At 44.3% G+C, this 18,505-nt stretch overlaps 1 protein-coding gene across 3 annotated transcripts in view; it reads right to left on the bottom strand.

Moving 5' to 3' along the window:
* The window catches only part of MAPK11 (mitogen-activated protein kinase 11), a 32,580-nt gene extending 26,142 nt beyond the window's left edge, over positions 1-6,438 (bottom strand). The window contains exons 1-2 of one of the 3 annotated variants that reach the window (XM_087764078.1): positions 6,200-6,431; positions 4,730-4,756 (exon numbers count right to left, since the gene is read on the bottom strand). In XM_087764078.1, coding sequence (XP_087620204.1) covers positions 4,730-4,756; positions 6,200-6,312 — 140 coding nt within the window. In that variant the 5' untranslated portion in view covers positions 6,313-6,431. Of the gene's footprint in view, positions 1-4,729; positions 4,757-6,199 lie in introns of all 3 variants that reach the window. The other 2 variants (XM_087764081.1, XM_087764079.1) reach the window with 2 other exon arrangements.
* Positions 6,439-18,505: the final 12,067 nt, after the last annotated feature.

Genomic DNA, 18,505 nt, shown 5'->3' on the forward strand with positions numbered 1-18,505 from the left:
TCTTGCTGTCTTTCTGCCACAGCTGGCTCATCTCGTGCGCCTTATCGCTTTTCCATGTCATGCCCCCTCCCTCTCTCAAAAAGATGTCACTGATTCCTCCTGAAGGAAAACCTGCACCCTACAAAGTGGTCTTCCTCACTTCTTGAGCTTGCCTTTTCTTCACTCTTCCTACAACTCTTTCCACCACCCTCCTCGCATACATATATATGGGTGTTTCTCATCTGCTCTCCAACTACTCCACGGGCTTTGTGACAGCATCGTCACAAAGATCTCCGTCTCAGCCATCCTCATCCATCTCCACAAACACCTCATTCCTGACTCAATCTCCTTCATTAAAAGCATTCTTAGACACTTTCTTTTTAAATAGGAATCTTGACTCCACTACTTAGCATCCCACTTCCCTTTCCTTTCCAAAGTGAGTAACTACACTGTTCCAACAACTGGAAGAGATGCAGGATGAAAGTGGACAAAGGGATGATGAGCAATCTGCATTCCATCCTAATACTCCAACAGAACCACTCTCGACAGACTCTCTAGTGATGTCTCCCTTGCCAGTGCTCAGAAATACCCTTCCATCTTCCTTCATGTATCTTTCACAAAACTTGAATTCTTGACCTCCCTTGGCTTGGTAGGTGCAAACCCCATTGTGTCTTCATTCCTAATAGCTATTTCATCATGTTCCTCTGAGGATCTTTCTCACTCTGCAACATTTTTTGTTACTTCACTTACTTTCATCCATTTATTCTAGCAATGCTGCTGCAAAGATCCTCCTCCTAACCTGTAATGTTGATCATGCAACTGCTTTTACTTAGTTGTCCTCCCTATTGCAACCTCACTTTCAAGGCCATGTTTCTAAGTATTGTTATTACATATACTCACTCTTAAGAGATGTCCTGCCTCTGACTGGACTCTCATATCAGCCTTCATCTCTCACTCAGTTTTCAAGCAAGTGTTTGAATAAGCTTAGAAAGGCTCATTGTAAATATCTGCAAAACTAATGAAAGGATTCAAACTTTCCTTCTGAATGATGCATACCAAAAACAGACAACTGCTAACGGATCTTGGACAGCAGTATTTTAACAATATTGTTTGATATGTTTCCAGTAAAATATAACCGTAAACATATGTAGGATGAAGTTCAGCCCCTGTACTTGCATTGGAAACAAAAGACCGAATCTGAAAGATGAACAGCCCAAAGGGAGTCCACTGAAATCAACCGACTCTACGTGTGCTTGGGATTCTGGCTTTAGCCTGTAGAGATCTATACAGTCTCCACCACAGCAGGCGTGTGTTACTACTACTCTAAAAGCTTATCTCAGCATTTATGATTTAAACTAATGTGTAATGTTACAGTGACACACATAGTAACTGCAGTAACCTGATCTCATAGTTGAAATCATATACTTTGTATCGCTACAGCTAAGCAAAAGGTCCCTTTAAAAAAAACATTATCACTCCAAAGTCATCAAGTACAATCTTGGATGAAGGAATTTTTCTCATTGGCAGTCAAAGACAATTTATACCAACTTTAAAAAAACTTCACACGCCACAGAGTTCTCTCAGCATCTCCCTGGAGGTCCTCAATGTGAAAAGGACAATATCAGCAATGTTACGTTCCAGTCTTGCAAGCTACTGCCCTCAAAACACTTGTGAGTGACAATCTAACCAGAAGCACAGGACAGGGTGGATGGGGGAAAGAAGGGGTTAAACTTCAGGATTAAAGCCTTCTGCTTCTATTTTTCCACTTGTACTTCCTCAAAGCAAAGCAGTAGCCTAAACACCACCCTACCTTCCCCCCTTTTTACCCAAAATCAGCCACGACAAAAACTCAATGGTTCTTAAGCACGCATTTGAAAGTTAGCAGGATGGAGGGACCTGCTGAAGTGCTGCATTGCATAAATGACTTAAGGCAGGCTTTGCTTTCCCACTTTTCTTAAACTGAGGCTTCCACCATTACACTCTGACTTAGCAGGCCTCTTTTTAAAAATGTGTTATGTCACCCATGTTGGTGTTAGGCATTGCATACTCTTAAAAGAGACTGACTGCACGAGGTAAGTACTATTGATGCCAACGGCCTCTGAGGAAACAGTGCAGGAGTATCTGGTTTCTGGGCTCACTTTGGTTCACCTTGCAAGGTCTGTTCTTTCCAAAGAAGGCAGAACACAGAGCTTGCAATATGCTAATGGGAAACAACCTGTTGGAGAGATCAGAGACAGCACGCTGCAGAAGGCCGTCTATACCTCCCAGGCAAAAATAGGACTAAGTAGGTTGGAAGACAGTTTACAGAAGCTGGCATGAGAAGAGGTATACAGGCTTTAAAAAAAAAAAAACCCAACCGGCAAACCAAAAATCAATGCCAGCTCCCAGAGGAAAAGGCAGACAGGTACGAAGCCACAGTGGACCTACCAGGGTAATACAGCAGGGAGGTAGAGATGTTGCAGGCGAGAGGTCCAGTTTATAAGCAATGCCACCGAGACAGTCGAACGACTCAAACACTGCCAGAATTATTATTTAAAAGGCAGAGTCACAAGGGACAAGAGTTTATAATGCAGTTTGACCCAAGACATAAATTGTCTCTTTTCTCTAGAACTGAAACAAAATGGTTGTAGATGAAGATTACCTTGTGAAAGTAAGCTTGCTTTCTTCCCATCTAAACGGCTATCAGCTTAAATGCTGCACTTAAAATCAGAAATTTTTTTAAAACTCACAGTTAGGAGGGATCTACAAGAGTCAACCAGCTCTTTGACTTCTGTGAGAGATAAATCCAACTTTGAGGGTGGACACTGTGAAAATGCATTTTTCAAGAAAAGTTTTAAATGTAACTGAGTTTTGGCTTGAGGAAGAGTTAAAATAATTGTCTAATATAAAAACCCTCAACTTGATAAGCAAAGCTACAGCACAAAAAGAAAACAGCTCCAGAAGAAACATTTGTGCATGTAAATTTTATATTTGCCAACACGCAAACAACCCCTGAAAAAAGAAAAATTAACCAAAATGTACCATTGAAGACTCCATTGATCATTTCAAATGTAATTAAACTACCATACACACACTACGCTTCCACAGGGCTTTAATTTTTTTTCCTAAATTTAAAAAAAAATCAGATCTGACAGCAGCAAATGACAGAACATCCACCAGCTCAAATGGCCACAGGAAAGAGCCCAGGTAAAGCAAAGCTGTCCACAAAGTTAAAATACAAGAGTAATGCAAAATGTCCTGCAAGGGTGAAGTACTTGAGGGAAAGGCCTCACGGTTCTCTCTGTGGTTCACGTAGATACTGAAGTGCAACTCTGCTCGGCAGCGTGGCTGAGCTCTTCTCAGGATTTCCAAGAAGGACTGTTCTTTATGATGTGTCATTTAAAAAAGTGAGAAAAGCAGTAGAGCTCTTTATGCTAAGGAAGGTTTGCTTTTTATACATATTCCACATCTAAATAAAAACCAAGAAAAACATACTGGAAAGCACTGTGCTTGACATAGATACCTCTCTAAAAGTGAATCTGCTTTAAAACAATAACATCTATCTCCATAGCACATTTGATGCATCTGCATATAAAAACTAACCCAAACGTGAATTCTGTTAGACTTACAAAATGTCAATACATTGGGCCAAAACACAGCCTCCTGACACAAACTCTTCTATTGATTTTGAGCTGCAAGCAAAAAAAGGGCAAGCAGAAGTTAGCTTAAATGCAAATATTTACAGTATGTTTCTTATTACCAGTTACCACTTCACTTGCACAAGTCTGTCGGATGTGACTGATAATTTACCAGAAAAAAGGAAAGGGCAGGACTAGAGAAGAGTTTCACCGAGTTAGAAAAAGATTTGTTACAACAACTTTGTTCCTGTTTTAAAGCCAGTGTTTGGAGTTCAGGACCTTGGCTTCTATTCAGCAAAGCACTTAAGAATTTGTTTAATTCCAGTGGTTTCTGTAAGACTTAAATATGTTTTTAGATATTTTACTGAATAGGAATACAATTATTCACAAAAGCAATATAGCATATTACTCAAGGGAATGATTGTGTCTCGTGGGTCTCCTGGGTAAAGCACATGCACATAGAGGGGAAAAAAAAAATCAGTTTCAATAGACACTAAAAATAGATGGCTTTTCCGAGGGAGATGTGAACCTTTTCCTCACAGTCAAGCTTCTGTTTGGGTTTATAGTTCATCGATGTTAACAAGGCTATTAATATAGGGTAATATTTTATTGCTGTATTCTGTTCTTAAATGCCTATTTTAGAGTGAACCTTTCCCATAGCATCTTCCAGTCTCATTTTATATCCCAGTTCCTAGGCTTCTCCATTGATAAAATACTAGGATTTCCTTGGCTTTGCAGACAGAAAAGAAGTACAATGAATTAACAACACTAACAGTTTGAAAAAACAAAGCACCAGCTGTGCTGCAAGTGAACCACCACATGTTTTCATTTCCTTTGCAATTTCTCAAAAGTCTTGACATCTCATTACAAAATTCAGCAGAGTAGGTCTTCTCCTTAAAATATGTCAGCATAGAGAGGGAAAATAACCAGAAATGCAGGTTCAATTGGGACACAACAATAGTCACTCTCCTACTGTATATCCAGCTCCTAGTTTGTAAAATAAAAGAGGAGAGAGTAAACTAAGGTTTTATAGTCTAAATAAACTAGGTCCTTGTGAAACTATTCACATCAGATAGTCACAGGACTATACGCTTAACTACAATGGCAGGTACCAACAGTCACACAATACTTGCCTAGATTTCCCCGGTTCAAGGGTAAGCCTGAAATAATAAAAAAAAAGATAATAATTCACAGGTACTTCACGCTAGTCCTGAGTGTTTCTGGCGATGGTTGGAGGTTTTTAAAATGCGTATTCCGAGGTAACATGTAATTGGGGCATTTCACAGAGCTAGAGGAGGAAACAACAAATACGAAACTCCATAAATGTTCTCTGGTATCTGACTGTGAAGAGAAAAAGCGAGCGACTATTGCACAAGTTTAGTCCGTGGCAAAAAAGTTAAGTTCTAAAGAAATCCTTTTTGTGTAGCACATTTATTTAAAGGCCCGTTATGGATTGTTTTTACATAATTCCACTTACCCAGCTAACAAAAGAAACACGATTCTCTTTCAGAAACCCCTTAAACGCCACTATTATTTCCAAAAATTGATTCAAAGCTTTTACAAGCACAGTTAAGTGTGCACCAAATACGAAAATAATGGCCCGGTCTGCACTGGGAGTTCCCGAAAGTGCAAACCTGAGATAGTAATTATCAAAAAAAGGGAAACGTTTTATGATGCGATAAACCCTGACGCAACCCCGAGACGCCGAAGCCCGCGGGCGGCGATCTGCCCCCACTGCGATTCCCCCCGAAATCGCCGGGTCCCCCCCCCCCCCCCAGCCGGCCCTGCTGCCCCCCGCCCGGCCGACACGGCCCCGCTCCCGGCGCTCTTCCAGCGCTTCCCAGGGCAGAACTCCCCCTCGCTGCGAGCCCCGGGGCCGTGAGGGCGGCCCCGCTACCCCCTCCGCCCGCAGGGCGCAGCCCCGCCGCAGCCCGGCGCCGGAGCCGGCAGGGCCGCGGCCCGCCGGTGAGCCCTCCCGGACCGGCAGCGGGGAGAGCTCCGACAGCCCTGCCCCACGCCCCGCCGCCGCCTGCCCGTCCTCCCCGCTCGGACGCGCCATGACTGTGCAAGATTCTCGGCTTCGGGGCAACCGTCACTGGGGCGCGAAGAGCGGTCGGCTTAACCGGCGCCGGGGAGCGGCAGCGGGCCCGGCGGGCAGCCGGCGGCACCCTCGCACCTCCCGCCCCCGTGAGGCGGGGGGCGGCCGAGCGGCCGGCGCGGCGGCCTGAGGGGGGCAGCGGCGGGAAGGCGGGCAGGGGCCGCCCTCCGGCGGCGGGCCCGGTTGCCCGGGTTACGGCCAGGCATGCCCCGGCCCCGCGGGGCCGCCGGCCGGCGGGGAGAGCTCCGGCGCCGCGCATCCCGGCTGCCCGGCGGACACGCCCCCGCCCCGGCACGCTCGGGGCCGGCCCCGCCGCCGCCGCCGCCGCCGCGCAGGCATCCCCCCGCCCGGCACACACGACCCCCCGCGCTCGGCAGGGCCGCGCCGGCCTCCCGCCGCCCCGGCATTGTCTGCCCCCGCGGGGCGGCGCCGGGGCTGGCCCCCCCCGCTGCCGGCCGGCAGCACCTGCCGGCTCCCGGCCCCTCTCCCGCCGCCCCGCACCTACCAGACGGAGCCGTAGGCGCCGGAGCCGACGGGGGTGAGGTTCTGGTAGCGCTGGGGCACCTCCCACACCGTCTTGTTCAGCTCCTGCCGGTAGAAGCCGCCGCGCTCGGACATTTTGCCGGAGCCGCCGCCGGCAGCAGCAGCGGCAGCCGCCCCTCAGCCGGGGCGGGGAGCGACGCGGGCACGGCCGGCGCCGGCGGGGAGGAGGGACCGGGAGGGGAAGGGGAGGGGAAGGCGGGAGGCCGAGGGGGTGGGGGCAGCGTCCGGGGCCGCGGGGAGCCCGGGCGGGGGCGAGGGGCGAGGCGTCCTCCCGCCGGGCCACCCGGGGGTGCGTGGGGTGTGGCGGAGCGCCGAGCCCGCCCCGGGGCGGCCGGCACCGTGGCGGGCCGGAGCGGCGGCGGCTGCCGCCCCATCGGCCGGCCCTGCCGGAGCGTGCGGGCCCGGCCAGCTAGCCCTGCGCCCGGCGGCCCTCGGGCTTTTGGCAGCCTTGCTGACACCTCGCCTGTTCTGCCACGGCCACCTGAAGCTCCCCCGCGGCCCGCCGGCCCCTCCTCGCTCGGCTCGCAGCCACAGGCGGTGACCCTGCCCCGGGGCCTGAGCCGGGGCATCGCCCCCGGGCCCGCGGGGCGGCCGCGGCCCTCGCCCACGGGCACGGCTCCGGCCAGGTCGCTCGGATTTACTGGGAGTCCCCCAGTACCTAGAATTTCCCCTTAAAGCATGAACTCCTGCGTGCATTCAGTCATCCGAACACCTCCGCTTTCATCAAGGAAGACTCGAGCCCTCAGGATAACAAACATCTTGAAAACTTTAAAATTCCCAAAACACATGCACCAACTAACGTAAAATGATCTCTGATTTGTTTATGGCTTTTTTTTTTTCTTTTTTCAAAATGTGCTTTATACAATATCTTAATGACTTGTGGAATCGTTGCAGCAGTACTGCAATGTTACCAGTATATTTTGCCATGTATTATTTCCTTCCGTAACTTCTTACGCTTCCTTAAGCACCTCTAAATAGCTTGTATGTAGCCTGCTTGCATAGACTCAGTGTATGGAGGTTGCCCCGCACCTGCCTTTGAATCAGCGTGGAATGTAAATCCCCTCTTTTCAGAATCCTCATACAAGTCCACTGTGTTCCTGTGCCATGAATTGCAGTTCACTTCGACATATGGATGCTCAGCTCATGACAGGGCATCACTGTCAGTGTATGGAACACGTACCCTTGAATAGTTCTGAGCGTGATGACCCAGAAGGCAAGTGTTATGGATGCTCCAAACACCGAGTGGTTCAAGTTCCAGCTCTGACACCCCAGCCCATGTTGCATGACAGGACTTCCATACTAGGACTACCGCAGTGACCAGTGCCAGCAACTTTGGCATTTGCTCAGTGCATTTCAAATTAAATAATATATGAATGATGCTGCTACAGCCATTTATCTGCAACCAGCCACTCAAGGGGTACTAACTACTCCTAAAGCCGTAGTCCAGCTCTCACTTCTACCCTGCTCTAGTGCAACAGACATCTCCAGTCCTCTCCAGACTGCTCCTCGGTCCCACTTGAATTTCTGTGCAGAGGGCATAGTACTTGAAGGAAGTGGTAACTGAAAAATCCAACAATACATTCATATATCTTATTTTTCTCAGTACCACAATTTTGAGTTTTAAAATCAGAATAACAGTGCAGTCAGTCTGCACCAAGCCAAGAAGAAATATTTCCACCCTGCCTGCCCCCCCCCAAGTAAGCAGGCCCAAATGTTTTCCAGTGCCAAAATGAAGCAAATGATTTTACTTGCTGACTTCTACTTTGTCTCTGGAGGTGTTTTGGCCTCTGGCCCTTACCCACTCACCAAGTATTACATTATTTCTCGCTAACTGTAGCCATGATTTTTGGAAGTTGAGTCTATCCGTATATGCCCAAGCTTCTAATTGTGCAATTTCCACATGGGTTAATTTTCTAGCTATCTTGTTGATATTTGCAGTCTCTCTTCATTTCCTGTCTTCTGTGAGCTTCTGTCAGGTATTTGTATTGCAATCATGACTCTGAGATTGTGCTTGATTACCTTGTTTTATTGGATACTACATTTACGATACTTGACTCCATGTAATGAGGGGGCTGTTAGAAAACCTGGAGGACAGCACATGTGAGTTATCTCTGAGCTAGGTAGGCTACAGGTCTCCTGAAGCCTCCCGTAAAGCAAGCCCTGGCAGGTGCTCCTCCCACAGCAGAAGCGGCTCATCCATCTTCGCCGGCTCTGCGGAATCGCGTGAGGAAGAGGAAGGGGCAGCTCCCTCCTCAGCCACATTCTTGTCTTTTAGTTCCTGTTCTACAGGCCGGCCAGGTCCGTGCGGTGCAAGGGAGAGGAGGGCGAGTGCACTCCGAAGAGGTGTGAAGGCATAAGGAAGAGATAAGGTCATGGCTTCTTCTGTACATACGTTGCCTTCTTAGGAACTTTCGTTTCCTATACATCAAAGAGTGCTACATTAAACTGTGCCTGAGGCTGCGTTGGGGCTCCCCGTGGACAGGGGGAGGCCATAAAACCGATGTGGACACTGCACATCCCTTCCCCTCTTGCCCCGACGGCTGCGTAACTCCCTGTGACAGTTCCTCGCCATGTCAAGTGCTGATGGCCGGAGGGCGACAGGTCAGCAGGACTCGCTGCATTTCACCTACGGCATCACGGCGTGGTGCTGCAGCGGGGTGGGCTGAGACACCAGGCAGCGTGGGAGGTAGGGTCCAGCTGCGTCAGCCTGACGCCTGGCGAGCAGGGTGTCAGGCGTGGCCGCCAGCCCTGGCTGCGGGCATGAGGAGGCCGTGCCCCGGGAGGGAGGGCGTGCGCGGACCCCTGGTGCACAGCAGTTCCAGCAGGTACCGAAGGAAGAAAACTTGCTGGTGTAGCAGCGCACTACTTTTCTATTGTGGCTGTTCTTGCACTGCATAGTCAAATCCTACGTTATTCTCACTAGAACAAACCCCAGTTAAAACAAAGGAATTTATTATTTTAGCCAGTTGTGAGTTACTAATTTCCAGTTATTCCTCATTCCTCTTTTACTTCCTTTTTTTGTTTGACATATTGCGGAAAGCTTGCACGTCTTTGCTAACCTCCTTCTGGCTCCTTTCGATTCTCGTTTATTCTCTCTCTCTAGCTCTGTGTTGATTTTCAGTTTAGGAATCACAAATTTAATACGTAACACAGTTTAAAGATTGCAACTTTCATACTAATAATAAACATGGAAACTCAAAGAAAGAAAATGCCACCTTAGTACTGAAAATGTGTAATTTCCTGGTTGGAAACATAATCATATTCTTGTAAACCCAGCACTGATTTAAAACAGGCTTTGGAAAACATAGGACAGACTCTGTCAGCAGATCAGAGTTCAAACTGTTCTCAATATAATTGCTGTAAATGTAGGGTAGCTCTAACTAAAGATTTACGAAGTATCAGTGAGGTTTTAGGATGAACCACCTTGATTCTGTCACTAGATCTGTTACGGACTTAATTTTGAACTTGGAGATGCCCATTAATAGATTTCACCATGTCCACCTGAAATTAATAACAGTAAAGTAAACCTGAGAATGGCATGAACATGCTTCCTGTGCTGCTTTCTTTTGCAAATGTTGTAAGGGATAATTAACATCTTTATAAAAGAAAAAAATTATCTTGGAATGGTATATACCTTACTATTAATGATAAACCACTGTGGTAATTAGCTGGAGTGCTGGTTTTACTTGCACGTTCTTGCGAATTTCTGAAACCACATCTATGAATATGTAATTGTAACATAGGAAAGCTGTCACTATTTATAACAACAGAAAAGACGAAGTACAGCAGCAGGAAAGGCTTAACGAAGCCTTCTGTAAACAGCGAGTCAATCATTAGCTAGTCTTAATACATCAGTTTCCATGAGATTGCTTTGCTAGAGACTGTTATCTTTGTTACTGAATTACAAGACCCTTGTTGCATATGCCAGCAAGGTAGTGTCACCCTGATTTCTGCTATTAACACTCTTTGCTGCTGAATACCTATTTTGAAGCCTTATATAGCACCCAAGTTGATTCAGATGACCTGTTCCAGCCTGAGACTGTTATGTTCTGTTACAGCTTAGATATTTAAACTGGAGAAACTTTTTTGACATTGTAAGAACATGAAGGGTCTTGCTTTGGAGAAAACTGTTAAAATTTAGCTACTCATTTTGAAAGTCAAGTTTGATCATGAAAAATCCAAGGTATTCATACCTATGATTGGTATGAAATCCACTGAGGAATCCTGCTATTGACTGAGGACTTTTAAAATCTGGCTTATATCATAATAATCACATGGCAAGAATAGGTTTTTATTCTTGCTGAGAAGACAGATTCTAATATGGTTTGAGTTCAGAGCTGGGGCTTTGTTTCCTTCTCTCCCCTATTCTTTCTATGTGGAATTGCGATGGTCACTAGATACCTCTGTGCCACCTTTCCACATTTATGAACTGAGACTAGGATTGTTTCCCTATTTTAACGATAAATATATAAGATTGATATTACCTCAAATAGTAACAGCACTTGTACTAGCTATGATTATTGTTTGCAGACATTGATAACGACATTTTTCAAATATACCTTTCATACTGCTGTGGATGCAGGGTGGGAAATATTTTCTAATATCCTGTTAAATGAATGTAATTCCAAAAAAAAGTCAGTCTCCTTTACCTGAAGTTATAGTGAAGTGCATCTTGGCCTCCTGTAGTCTACCAGTACGGGGTGACAGTGTTTCCTTCATCCAGGAACAACATATGGGTATTATTTGAAGCTCATGTTGATATTAGATTTTCAGTACGATTGGGACTGCAAACATGCTAGCAATTGGCGTCAGAAGTCTCCAAAGTAAATTTAATAAAATACAATATCCTGCTCAGTCATGTCAACAAGGGCTTCTCAGTGTATGTACATTCAGAACAAGGCCATCATCAGAAAAATAAATACAGATTTAACTTTAAAATAATTCCTAATTAAGTAAACAAAGGTCCAGATATAATGAGGGAAGGCTGAGATGGGCTATTAATATATAGTGCTGTATTTTGCTTTGTATTTCTCTTGCAACCCATGTAATTATGTTGCCTGGTGTCTCACAACAACTCCATGATACTTTATTCTTATGCATAATACAGCATCATTCAAACGCAGCCCAATATTGACATGTATAATCAGTAGCTGCAGAGAGCCCAGCACTGCTCCCATTCAAGTCAAAGGCAAATTTCATTATGTGAATGGGAGCAAGAACGCATTGTTCCAAATGCATTAATTTGCGCTTATGTCCTGAATAAACATCAGTTGTACATTTCTCCTGGTTGACTCTGAGGACACTCCAAAGATAAAAGCAGATGTGGATGTAAGAGCCAATGTGCACCAAGCTCTATGCTTTTCTGATGCACATAAGAAATCACGCTGAAGGAAGGCTGGTTAATTGACTATTGCGTTGTCTCTTTTGGCTCCAAAGAAAACACCATGGGATCTTTAAAATGACTGTGATTTCTAATTATTAATTCCTCTAATCACAATCCAAAAATATTTATGCATTGGAGCAATTATATTAATGAGTTGTCAATTATTTGGCTAAAATTGTGTTTATTCTACGCACTAAGTCAATATGAAGAGAACACGTTACTTACAGGGCTTCTAAATAGCCATGGTTGTAGATGTGCACAAACTTGCACCTACACCTGTAGGGCTGCTCTGCCTGATTCCTGTGAGCTTCAAAACATGGGAAGCACTAATAGAGTGCTTTAAAAATATGCAAATATTTACAGTTAAGGGAGAACAATATGTGCGTTCTGATTCAACTTCAACTCTTTATGCACACCTGGAGGAAACGGTTACCAATGGTAAAACCTGTAAAAGCAGAACACAAATCTCTAGTAAATTATCAGCCTGGCTTAGTATGGGATGCATGTATTCACATGCCTTCATTTGCCATCTGCTACTCATCTACAGAATTTTGTACTTCAATCTGGTGCTGTTCATTTCCCATAAAGCAATTACACTCAACCTTATCATACTGAAAATATGGCATCCTTCTCCATCACTGTGTTTTTCAGTCATTGTTCGATATATTGTGAGGATGCCACTCAGGCTACTTGAGAAAAATGGTACAAATTCAGTTGTTCTATTGTGTATGAACCTCTCCAACCTGTCTGCAATTTTTTGTCCACCAGCATGATTCCAGTGCACAGTGTGCTATTCCACAAAGGTAAAAAGTGGAATTTCTGTTTTAATAACAATTTCCTCCTCACTGATGCTATAATGTCACCTTCTTCGTTTTGACTTAATATCCTGTCTTTGGGCCCTGCTGAACAGGCTTTTGGTTCCTCAAAGTAAGTGTGTCAGCAAGGCTCCAAATAATGGTAGTAATGTGACTGTAACATGACAAATTATACTGCAGATGTTGAGCAGTGTGGATAATAACGGACCTGATGGAGACATGCCCTCTACAGAGGCTCCACAGGGGCTTGATAAACCCAGTGAAACGGTTGTTGCATGGCTTGGCACGCTGTACATTTACTAGGCACATTTGGACCCACAACATACTTTGCTTGCTAAATATCTGGATCAAACTTTCTGCTAATATTATTATGGCAGGATGGTAAGACAATAATGATGTGATGTGTTTCAAATCATTCCAAACAGCCATTTGAATAAAAACTGATCTGCGTGATCCACATTCTGTTCAAGAGCTGCCATCCATAAAGGGGACAATTTTTCACAGTTTTGTCACAAATCAGGTTGTGTTTGATACACATTGGATCTTTCAGGCTATTTAGACCATGCATCTACTGAAATCTAATCATATTTCTATTAAGGAACCTATATAGTCTATATGAAACTGCTGTGAAAGAGTAGTTTATTACTCCTCAGTTTTTCTTGTACTTATGGGAGTTCTTATGAATTGAGCTGCATAAGCTGTACTCACAGATTAAGCAACCTTCTTATATATGTATTGCCCTCTTAAAACAAAGCCATAAACCTTTGTATATAGAGTTGTGTAGACATATGATATATGTCTATTAATATTGCAGAAATAAATATCAGGTGGCGCCTCAGTTTAATATTAGTGTACCTGACTGTACACTGTTAAATCGATGAATAAAAGCAATGGCAGAGATAAGGCTCTTTTGAGGAACAATTAATTGAGGGCCCTGAACCTCAGGATATAAGCCCTTTAATGTCCCTTTTATAAACTGGAACTTAACAAAGGGAATACTAAATCACTGTAAAATCAGAGGCCCTGGAAAGGAATGGGGTTATCAGCAGTTGCAAGAAATAAGTCAGACTGATCCTGACTGCAGCAAGTATACAGCCACAAAAAAAGGTGAAGGGAACCGTGTTGGAAAGAGCTTTCAAGGGAAGGCTGCCGTGTCGATAAGGAATATAAGACTGGAGGTGACTTCCCAGATAGGTCGTTGAGTTACAGGTGCTGCATTCACCATCACAAACTTACTATGTGCCAATTTAAAAGTAATTCATTTTCGCTGGCCTTATCAGAAAATTTCTACTAGTTTGTAAACTACTGATATGTATTTGTGCTTGTGCCAATGCTGCTCTGCGGCCTTTCCTTGGTGTTTCCGTTTCCCCCGGTGTATTTCTAGACATCAAGTGTGTCTGTGGCAACATTCAGATTAAATATGCTGAGCTCTTTATGTCTCCTGCGTTAAGACAGGCTCACCCTTCCCTGTGTGATTCTGAGGAGAAGGGCGAGCAAAAACTGTAACAGCTCCTCCTGTGGAGTTGATTATTTTATGAAAAATATTGTGTGACGGTTCTCTGTGGCCACCGGGGAGTTATGAAGTAGTCCTTCTTTGTACTATAGTCTATTGTTTAAGCCAGAATTAATTATTCCCAATTTCCTTGAGGTTTTGCTCAGCCTGTAGCAAAACACACAGACTGTCCTTTTTGCTGCTTGCTTACTGTTATCTCCTGCTTCTAACAGTAAAATAACAAATAGGCTGCCTTTTCTTATTGACTGAGACTCTCAGACGTGAATGGCATAGCAGTGGGCTTTCAAAAGTAATGGTCATGCCCATTACCTTCTTTGTGTGAACATTTAAATGACAGGACAGTGACCTGTGGCAAAACCTTTTACATCCCCAGAGTGCATTTGGGGGCTTCTCTCTCAGTGTGAGCATAATTAAGCTTGGCAGAGGTAAGAGACCTACAAGCAAAGGCAAGAGGCATTTCAATACAATTTTTCAATGCATGCAAAGTTACCGTTCCTGTCACGCTAAGGGGAACCAATGCAAGATGTCTTTTCTGGCAAAAGCAGCACATTTGTTCTAAACACCAGCCTGTTTTACAGCAAAATACCTTGGTAAGCTAATGTTTCTTAACACCACTTCTTACCATCTTCAATCTCCATTTTACATAGGATTAGACTGATTGGACCTCAAAGGAAATTCTTATCACCAGCTAATAAGGCAAATAGGTCCTTAATTGCAGATAACAGATAGTGATTTTTATGCCATGCTACTGGTGTTCTTGAAATCATCACAGAGATGGGTGTGAGCCCATCTTTTATTACTGCCACAGTAACACGCTCCATTTCACCCCAGTTAGCTTTCTTTATACAATTTAGTGGTCTGCCTCTCTTTTGCGGTAGCGTGAAACAGTGGATGAGCTTTTAAGCAGCCTCTTCTTCAAGTATAATTTTTGGTTTCATCTGTTCCAATCTGTTCCAGTTTCCTCCTGAAAGACACCAGCCAACTGCCTTGTCCAGCAGTTTCAACAATTTTCGCTTTGGGATAGAGCCCAATATTTTCTTTAAAACCTTGGATTGATTGTAAGCATGGGCACTGAAACAAATTCTCTCTGCCAGTCTTTATCCCTCTATTTCTTAACATAGAGCTTTAGCAAATAGTGTATCAATTTTAGCTAATTCTCCTTCTAGAAAGCTCTGTAGAAGGCTTTTCCGAGTAGGGGTTTTAGGAGCACCAGGTTTTCTGTAACTTTTCTTCTTTTACTAGTTTTCACAACTTTTCCGGTTTTGAAATACAGAAGCAGCAAACCTTGACTCAAGCTTCATTTGAAAGTGGTTTTTGTTATGTATTGTAAAATTCAAGGTGTTTACTGTCTTCTGAACTTAATGGATGCCCATTTACTCCTTCTGCCTGATCTGTGTCTTGTTTTTCTGTGTGGTGCTGCTGCACCTACCTAGCAGCTTTACCAGGTCTCTCTCCCCTGACTCAGTAATTATGAATGTATTTTTGAGGCCCAAATCAATGTCTGGAGTTGCCTCAGTTTGTGTATCCTACACTAACACATTTTTTGAAACAAGGGTTGCATCATTTCAAGGGCCCTGTGCTAGACTGTGTTTTTTCCTCCAATTTAGACAACAAACGTTACCAGGAGCTCGGTGGAGTGGTAATGTTTTTGCTTTTATACAAATAGAGACTGCTGGCTTTTGAACCCAAGGAGATCCAAGTACCTGTGAATGTCATTGCTATCTCTCCCGAGATATGCCATGATGCTCAGGCCCTGGTTCTATACCAGTTTTGCTGTATGCCATTCAAAAGAGGCCATGTACCATCTTTGTTACTCCTCCTGCAGTCTCCTGCCCCTTGCTTTGGTGTGATGAATTGCTAAACTCATAATGTTTCACCAAACTCTTAATCCAGCTGCATACTGGGAAAATATGGTACTTTCTGTTTGACTCTGCTATGGCAGCAGAAGAGCTTTGCAATCACCAGTGGCTTTGTGAACAGGTGATCCTGCAAAGTCATTCAATCTCAGCACTATTTTGTGTGCTGACTTACAGAAATTGCTAGCTATAAACTAGCTCCTTTATTCTCAGAAAATCAATCAATTATGTCATTCGCTATTAGAAACTCCCACATGCCCCATGCAGGTGGAGCAGTAGATGTTTTTGCAAACATCCAGCCTTTTGAAATTTTTTTATTTCCTAGATAAGTGGTTTTCTCACATTGCAACAGCTGCAAGGTGATGAGGTCTTTTTAGTTTCATTCAGCTGGTTTCTCCCTTTTCCTCATTTCCAGTTTAGGATTCCAGCCTCATTCCAAATTGGCAGGACTCTCACTCTGCAAATAACAACCATTTGTTAAGATTGGACCCCATCAAGGCATTCCTACTGCACAGTTTTGCATCACTTGTGATCATTGTAACAATATTTGATGACAACGGGAGCCTGGACTTGACCTGTGAGATTCCTTCCCAGTACTGTGACGTTCCTATTACAAATCACACAAGCAAAAGAGCAAATGGCGAAGAGAGGGAAAAGCTAGATCACAACATATAGATAAGAAACAGCACAAGAAGGAGATCTCCGGGAAGGCACAGTCCCCTACCTCAACCCCACTGTCCAGTGACTCATTGTACCTCAAACCCACTCTTCTCTACAAAACTTAATTACAACAGAGCTCAGATCTTCGCAACTACATACAAAGCTGTGTCGACCAGAAAACATCTTTTTGCTTTAATATTAAAGTAAGATAAGAAGGCTGGATTCTCCTTCAAGAGTACCCTATTTTCAGTTATTTCCTTCTATAGTCATGCATGCATAGTTATCAGTAGTTCTGCTTTAATGGGTAGAAGAACTTTACCTAATTATTCCTAGACTTTCCTTTCCTTGATATTCACTAGAGTAGTGTGAACATTTTCTTTCATTGTTTCCTTTGTTTCTTTCCTATGTGTCTTAGACCAAAACAAGCCCCGAAGATGTTTCCCACAGTCCTGCATGGCAGAGAAGAAGACAAAAAGAAATTGAGGGCAGCTGGGTTGCCTAGCAGTAGCCCCCACTGCTGTGTCGATCATGCATTCTCTCTCATTAGCTTACCTAGAATGAGGAGGCTTGACCTGCTGGATTCTGCATGCTCTCTTTTTTCCCTTATGTCTACTCTTCACCATTCTGCTGATAGATCCAGTCAATACGGCTGGAGGGATCTGCCTGCAGGGAACATCTCCGCTGTAGTGCAGCTGCGGATAGTATGAATGTGTGAATAGCCTGGAATGATCGTGGTTAAGAGGGCATGAGGAACAAAATTACTGAGCTTGGGCTCAGTGACCTTCTCCTTTCCATTCATGAGTTCTGCAGTAAGCGTAACTCAACCTGAGCTAATAATAGCTACGCAATATTTGTTCAACAAGCAAACAAAAAGAACAACAATAACAAGAGCTTAACAAAGGTTTGCGTTTGCTTTCTGAGGTACAAATTGATAAAAGTCTAGCTTAGACATAAATATCAGTTTCATTACATCTTTTGGTTAAGGTGATGGCCCCCAGAGTAAGGAATATGACAGGTGATGCTTTGAGAGAAAATGGCAACAGATGAGGATGCTTAGACTGTACACGTTGTAGCTTTCCCTCTTTATTTAATGAAATAACTGTAATCATAGAGAGGAAAGCAGACAAATGTTTCATACATATGGCAAGCTTCGGCAGTCAATCAAACAATTCCCCCAACACAATGAACACAATCTTTCCAGCTCTAGGCCTTTGCCACAAAGCTAATAGCTCTGCTGTTCCGGAAAGCAATCACATGCCCCATGCCTCTCCCTGCAGGTGCAGCTCTCCTGGTTAATCCAACCATGAACACTATATTTTTGCACTCCCTTGTACAGGAGTAAGTTGCAATCCTGCAGTCAGGAAATGCCGTGATCAGAAGTCATTACGGTGAATTCTCTGAAGTAATGCAAAGGCACGCAGGGAATAGCTTTCCATGATTTTAAAGCCTTTATACAGGGGCTGCTAGATTCTCAGTAACAGTAACTAGTGACTGAAGCCAAATGATAGGTTATTGCTTCCCCTCCCCTCTTATTTCCCACCGAAGCAGGAAAGGAAATTAAAGACAAATCTGGTTTTATGAAATAGAAATAGATTTTTATTATAAGTAAATCTAGCACTGCTGTTTCTCTTTTTGGCAGGTAACTTGGTCAAGTATGGGGCAGGTAGCTTCAGGAAGTAAAATGCTCCATACCGCTGCAAGTGCTTGGCGATCTGTTAAAATAGCAGCTGTCCCACTGTCAACCATAAGGAGAAGGCAATTATTATAGCCTCAGCTACGACTGTAGGTAAGCAGACAGGCTTCAGCACAACTTGAATCCCGGCTCTTTTGCTCTTGTTTACCAGAAGCCACACAGTGCCCCAGGCGTTTCACACAGCAAGCGGACACATCCATTATCAGCCAGAAAGAGGAAGGGTGTTCACTAATGTGGGCAGTTGCGCAGACCTTAAGAAATGTGGGTTCAGTTCTTGTGCTCTCACAGACATCCTATGGGATTTTATACAAATAATTTAGTTTCCCTGCTCCAGATACTTAAAAAAGA

Source organism: Nipponia nippon, unplaced genomic scaffold, assembly GCF_047370975.1.
Source record: "Nipponia nippon isolate SJK-2023a ecotype South Korea unplaced genomic scaffold, ASM4737097v1 scaffold_3, whole genome shotgun sequence".
In the NCBI taxonomy this organism is placed as follows: Eukaryota; Metazoa; Chordata; class Aves; order Pelecaniformes; family Threskiornithidae; genus Nipponia; species Nipponia nippon.